This window comes from Pleuronectes platessa, chromosome 19, assembly GCF_947347685.1.
Source record: "Pleuronectes platessa chromosome 19, fPlePla1.1, whole genome shotgun sequence".
Taxonomy (NCBI): Eukaryota; Metazoa; Chordata; class Actinopteri; order Pleuronectiformes; family Pleuronectidae; genus Pleuronectes; species Pleuronectes platessa.
In genome coordinates, this window is record NC_070644.1 from 2506522 (window position 1) to 2513507 (window position 6986).

A 6986-nucleotide genomic window follows, 5' to 3' on the forward strand; every position below is an offset into this window, starting at 1 on the left:
CCCTTTAACCCTTGACAAGCGTACAAAAGAAAAGGTCTGACAGAGACGGAGGGAGCAGTAATGACAGATGTAATTATAGAGGTATATAGAGTTAAACATGGTAGTATATGTGAGTTGGCATATTATCTAAACAATCTAGTTGTAGTTTAGTTTTCTCTAACAGCAGCATTATCTGTATTTGGTGTTAAACTGTTAACGAGTGACTCACAGTATACCAATTTGATTATATGTAGAAATCATACAAAGGCCGCAGACCCATGGTCAACTAACTGGATTTCTTACAGAGCTTTCAGTCTAGCTCCAGTATTATGGACACTGAAGAAGCCATTGCCAGGATAATTGATTCTGAGTCATGTGGGCTGATCGTGGTGCTGGTGGCGGACCCTGTGTCGCGTTGGCATTGGGCAAGGGCGGTGGACCAGGACCGCGGTGGTGGCTTGTGATGGGTCCTGGGGTGGGCGGCGGTGGACGGTGACTGAGGACTGGAGTGGCGTCTGGTCTGGATGGTGGATCGTGGTCTAGATGGTTGCTGAGCATGGACTGTGCTTGCAGCGGGACTGCTTGGCATGTCATGTTGGGTTGTCCTTCGGGATGTCTACCCTCATCAAATGCTGCTAGAGACTTTGATTATTGATGATGTTCTCCTGCACGTGGCATCTATTGCACTTCTGTCCGTCCTGGGAGAGGGATCCCTCACATGTGGCTCTCTCTGAGGTTTCTACATATTTTTACCCTGTTAAAAGGGTTTTTAGTAGTTTTTCCTTACTCTTGCTGAGGGTTAAGGACAGAGGATGTCACACCCTGTTAAAGCCCTATGAGATGAATTGTAATTTGTGAATATGGGCTATACAAATAAAATTTGATTGATTGATTGATTGATAATCCATGATAATAATAAAAAATATATAATATGAGCTGATAGGCCAAATGTTATCAGAGGATTACTTTAGGAACACTATCTCTGCTTGCAATAACATTATGGTGTGTTACAAGCCATAGATTATTTACTCAGACAGTTACCTGTTTTGGACATTTTGACTCATCGCATTATATAAGACAATGTCATCAGGGCGACTGAGGGCTAATCCTGCTGAGATCGTATTAGAGGGTCCGGATAAATTGTGGTGCACACCAGGGGCATATGAAGTGATTTGGACTTCGGCCAGGTCAAACAGAGATGGATCATTTGGTGTTATAGGTTTGTGTGTGTGTGTGTGTGGGGGGGGGGGGGGGGGGGGGGGGGGGGTAGGGGTGTGTGTCTGTGCCTGTGTGAGGGGGGAGGGCGAACAACCTGAAGAGCGTCGTTTATGAGGTGCGTCGTGCGTATTGGTCTGGAGCGCGGCGCGCTCTCCTCGCGGTGCGTAAAGAGAGCTGTGCCACACAATGCGCCGAGAGTACTTTTTCATATGTTCACCAGCGAGGCTTCTATTGCTCCTCGTAGAAAGGAATCGGCTCAGTTGACGGGATATGATCTATTTTTAACATCCAACTCACCAAACGGTCAGACAGATGCCCGGAAGATGGACCCGCTGTACAACGCCACCGATTGTAACGGGACGACCGGCTCCGTTAACTGCAGCGACGGCTTCAACCAGTTCGTCCAGCCAGTGTGGCAGATCACGCTGTGGGCTGTTGCTTATTGCAGCATGGTCGCGGTGTCTGTGGTTGGAAACATGGTGGTTATCTGGATTATTCTGGCTCACAAATGCATGAGGACCGTCACCAATTACTTTCTGGTAAGTAACCGCCGTATGTTTACTTTCAGGCTTACTTTAAATGTAAAGTATTGTTTAATAGGATACAACTTATAAACATATATTTTTAGGAATTGAATGATGATATGTAATGTTTGGATTTTTATAAATCAAAAGCTGCATTTCTTTCTCATAATTTTCTTAAGTGAATTGTTGCAGGCTATATATTGCATCAACTATCGATTATAAAGGCACTGATTTAATGAGCAACATGATCTTTCTGAGAAAAAAATGTAGTGGGAAAATGCAAGAATTAAAATTATTTAAGAGATTAACTAATTAATCAACTAATTTGAATCCCATATAGCATTAGAACAGACTACTAGTAGTAGTAAAATAACACTGATAATCAACAGTCCCCTATTTTAAATACCTTCTTTGCAAAGCTTTTTTCCTCACATATTGCAGCTCTACAGTATGGAATCATGAAAACCCTCGTATTCAACACACGCTTGATCTGTTACAACTATGAGGGATGTAAATAATGACTATTTTCATTATTTCAGTTGTTCATGGAACAATACAAATTTTGTATTATGGTTGTATCAGATATTGAAGCTCTGTTTTCAAGTCACAAAGCTATGGAGCATATTACCTCACAGTTTGCCCAAAATATATTTATCAACTGCAGTAGCCAGATTATTTTTATGAAATCATTTAAAAGAAAATGTGTGATTGCGATCAATACATGCATTTCAGAATGATATTTGACTTACCTTTTTTAGTTTTTAACACATTTGCTAAAAAAGCATTTTGTATATTTGTGTAAAAAATGTAATCCGCCTAATCAATAAATTGTTGCAGCACTAAAGTAGTTTCATAAACTGAGAGAGCTCAGTTGTCTTCTTCATGGAACAAGCTCAAAAATAGTGACCAGTGAGCGTACTGTTGGTCATGACAATACCATTTATCTTCTCTTTTCATCCAGCTCAGAAGGGAGAAGACAGCTATATGTTCAAAATGTTGTCTCCCAGTTGTTGTACCTATACGGTTGCAACATGTCATTGGGGGTTTGATTATGTCTTTATAAGGAAAAAGCCATGCATCTCACTGGGCCAGTTCATGTGGACTGTTAAATCTGCTGGGCTTCTCACTGTGCCTCTTTGTGAGTATTGTGGCGAGAGTGGTTCAGTAAATTCTGTTGTTCCTCTGCAGGTCAACCTGGCCTTAGCTGAGGCTGCCATGTCTGCATTCAACACAGTGATCAACTTTGTGTATGCTGTTCACAACGAGTGGTACTTTGGTTTGGTTTACTGCCGCTTCCACAACTTCTTCCCCATTGCAGCCATATTTGCAAGCATTTACTCCATGACGGCCATCGCTCTGGACAGGTTCGTGTGTGTGTGTCTGTGTTTTCAGCAGTGTCTGGATAACAGAATACCTGTCTTTAGATTAACAGAAATACAAGCCATTCTTAACCGCAGCATTTAAAATAAATAAGACTGGAAACTCTGAGAATCAGATTATATTTTGAAATTGTATCACTATTATTTTTTGAAATATCACAAAATGTTTACTGGTCGAAAAGGATGAGAAATTATGAAACATAAATTTGACTTAAGTGCAGTGGAAAGAAATTCAGCAAATATATCATGAAATACAGTAATCCTATAAGATAAATGCAGGAGAGAGGAAAAATGGCTGCTGCTTAAATATTGCAATGTGTGGACCATTATGGAGACTGAACTGGAGTCTAGTGTCTACCATCTGAGATGAGCTTGTACGCATTCAAAATTGGCTTATAAGCGCTGCAACAAACTACAGTTGAGGCTGATGGAACATGTAAAGTTGAATAAGCTTTATACTGTGGAACACCAAGTTGTGCCATTTAATACCAAATACCACATCATAGCATTATTGTGTCAATTCCAACAGGAAATGGATGTTTTTTAATAACAAATACTGTGCAAAATCTGACATGCACATACCGTCTGTGTTGGTTTACATAGATACATGGCTATCATCCACCCCCTGAAGCAGAGGATGTCTTCCACACAGACCCGTGTGGTGATTGGTGTGATCTGGACCCTGGCTCTGCTTCTAGCCTTCCCTCAGTACTACTACTCATCTACCGCCCTGCTGCCCGGACGCTCCGTCTGCTACATAGACTGGCCTGAGTACTCCACTGTGGACTTCAAGAAGATGTGAGTATAGAACGTGAGGTTTCTTTTCTTATATAAGAAGAGTAGTTAGTGAATAATGATGGATTACATGACAGCTCCCGAAGTGAAGCCACAACGTCTTCATCGCCCCCCGATGACTGGCTGCATTGTAGGTCAAGAAATTTAATATGTACCAAACAAAAAAAATAACTTCAAATGTTAAATACATTTTTTTTACGATTGTTTCTTATCACACTTATGTATGTTCAAGTGTCCGTTTTTTTGATCATTTTGGTTATGACTTTGGCCGATTGCATGTTTCTGTGAGACCTCAAAACCGAAGCTTCACTCAGAAATGGCAATGCTGTTATTTTGGTGCAGTGATAGGAAGTTGAGACAACGTTTAGCATATTCATTTACAGTTCATATGGTCAACAAAGAGAGCACAACCGTTTTTTCTATAAGCATCAACTTTCTGACAGTAAATGTAATTTTCCTGCCTCTTGCATTCAAACCTGTTGCAAGTAGCTGAGGGATGTTCCTACCCTATACCACAGATTGCTACTTTCACACCTCTAATCAATGAAAAGCAATACATGTCTAATTAATGTCAGTCCTTGTTGTGTTATTTATTATGGATGTGAAGTATTAAACTCATCTTTTGACACCCTGAACATCTGCTTGGGCCCCATCAGTATTCAGAATCATTTTCACAATAAATGATATCCCACTCTTAAGAAATGAACTAGGTTCCAGTTTAGAGTATTATCTTACTCCCCTTCAGGCTGCTAGGTGTCATGCTTCTCGGGGTGGTTGTTCATTTCAAGCCGTATTGAGACTCCTTATTTCATGTATTTCATGCCAAGAATGTCAGAACTGGTCCATCTCTATGCTAATAAGGTTTGGTTCCCAAAGTCATCCTACAGCAGACAGAAAAACATTCTGCTTCGTGCTACACTCTGTCTGAACTAGAGCGATAATCATTCTCATGCAGAGTTCATGAATATGAAAAATAGACCCTGAAGCTGAAAATGTGTCCATGAGGAAGTATATCTGCAGGTTAAAGGGGAAAAGGGCGTATATACATTTTATTTCCAAAGTTAATAAATTAATATTATCCCTGAACACCCTGCTAAAACACCCTCTTAAGCTTTTCGACTTTTCGAGTTGATAAGCAGGTTGAATGTTTGTTTTATTCAGAGACAATCCTCTTGGGGAAAAAAGTACCCATGTTTCATCTGTGCAGCAGTAAGACCATACTTATGTTTCATTTCTGGGTGACATGGAGAGGGCGACTTAAAGAGCAAGACAATCTAGGAGGAGGCTGGTGTAGATTCATGGGTCAACGAATCATATGACTGTTATTTCCCATGTGAAACCAACCATTTATGTCCTTATTATCAATATGTGTTCTACCTTCTCTTCTCTCCTGTTGACATGTCTTATTTGTCTGTAGATACTATGTGTGCGTGACACTGCTCATCTACTTCCTGCCCCTGTGCGTTATGGGCTGCGCGTATACAACCGTAGGTTTCACCCTCTGGGCGAGTGAGATTCCCGGAAACTCGTCCGAACACTACAAACAACAGCTCATTGCCAAACGCAAGGTGACACGGACGCTCACTACAGCTACTACTACTGTTTATTTTGTCTTCCCCCTTCAGCCTCCTAACATCCCACTGTCCGTACACACTATCATGTAATTTAATGGCTTTCAAATCCCCACACCAAAAAACAAATAAAATCAACAGATTATTTTTAAACCCATCGTGCATCCAACCCCCCCCCCCCCCCCCCCCCCCCCCCCCTGTCTCCACCGTGTTGTCCCATGGCAGGTGGTGAAGATGATGATCGTGGTGGTGTGTACGTTCGCTGTCTGCTGGCTGCCCTATCACATCTACTTCTTACTGCACCAGTTCTTCCCGGAGCTGTTCGAGCAGCGCTACATCCAGCAGGTGTACCTGGCCGTCATGTGGCTGGCCATGAGCTCCACCATGTACAACCCGATCATCTACTACTGCCTCAACAGAAGGTCTGCTTTTCACTGTAAAAATGTTGGATTCTTTTAGTTCCTGACTCTCACTTGTTTAGGTGATCTCCTCATGTGACAGGTAATCTGTATTAGTGTGTGTAATCCTGCCTGTTGTTTAATCCATCCTGTTATGAAATATTTGCCCTCCACTCGGCAGGTTTAGGGCAGGTTTTCACCAGGCGTTTTGCTGCTGCAACCCCACCATCATCAAGGAGGAGCTAGAGCTCAAGTCACCCCGTTACCTGCAAGCACAGGTTTGTTTGTGTTTGTGTGTTAGAGAGAGAGAGAGAGAGGGAGAGAGAGAGAGAGAGAGAGAGAGAGAGAGAGAGAGAGAGAGAGAGAGAGAGAGAGAGAGAGAGAGAGAGAGAGAGTTGTCTTCTGTCCTCTGTTCGACTAGTTTTAGTCAGTATTATCTCTTCCATCAGGGTGGCAGAAAGAAACTGGTGGTCTTTCCATAGTCACTAGGACTAAATGGTTCCCCACTCTAATACAAGAACATCAATATTTCTATAACTCAAAGGAAACATCGCATTGTTTAGCAAAAATAAGGTCATTGAGGCTGATGATTGTTTTGTCTCTCTTTTCAGGCGAGCATATACCGAGCCAGCAGGATGGAGACAGTTGTCTCCGCTGCCGACCACACTGCAGCAGAGGATCAGAAGAGGGCAGAGCTGCCTTCTGTGCCTCTCACACCCCGCCTCACTTGGGGCTCACAACCAATGCCTCAGGCTCCGAGATGTTGACCGCATGAGTCCTCATAGTCCCTCGCAGCAGAGCAGACACCTCGAAGAGTGATGTGCTGCAGTGCGGAAGCAAAGTGCTGCCATGTGGTTAAAACCTGGCACTGTATGGGACAGTCATGATCAGATGGCAAAGAAATCTGCACTTGATCTAGTCCATTATTGATATTTTGTCCAAGCCATTTTGCCATGTGCATGAATACCCAGTGGACATCGCAAGAGGAGTAGAAACACTGCAGTACATATCACACTGGGGTTTTTCATCGGTCAGCACGAGTGCGGCATCGTCACTTGACCCCACAGCATTCTCGGGCTGCCTTTGGAGTGAGACCCTCGGCTTCCCCTGGCAACCGCGCCA

At 42.7% G+C, this 6986-nt stretch overlaps 1 protein-coding gene across 1 annotated transcript; it reads left to right on the forward strand.

The window, feature by feature from the left end:
* Positions 1-1420: 1420 nt before the first annotated feature.
* LOC128425164 (substance-P receptor-like) lies at positions 1421-6631 on the forward strand. Its single transcript, XM_053411691.1, has 7 exons — positions 1421-1736; positions 2910-3085; positions 3704-3898; positions 5313-5463; positions 5692-5888; positions 6046-6142; positions 6476-6631. Exons 1-7 carry the CDS (start codon positions 1521-1523, stop codon positions 6629-6631), a joined length of 1188 nt encoding a protein of 395 aa, XP_053267666.1. The 5' UTR covers positions 1421-1520.
* Positions 6632-6986: the final 355 nt, after the last annotated feature.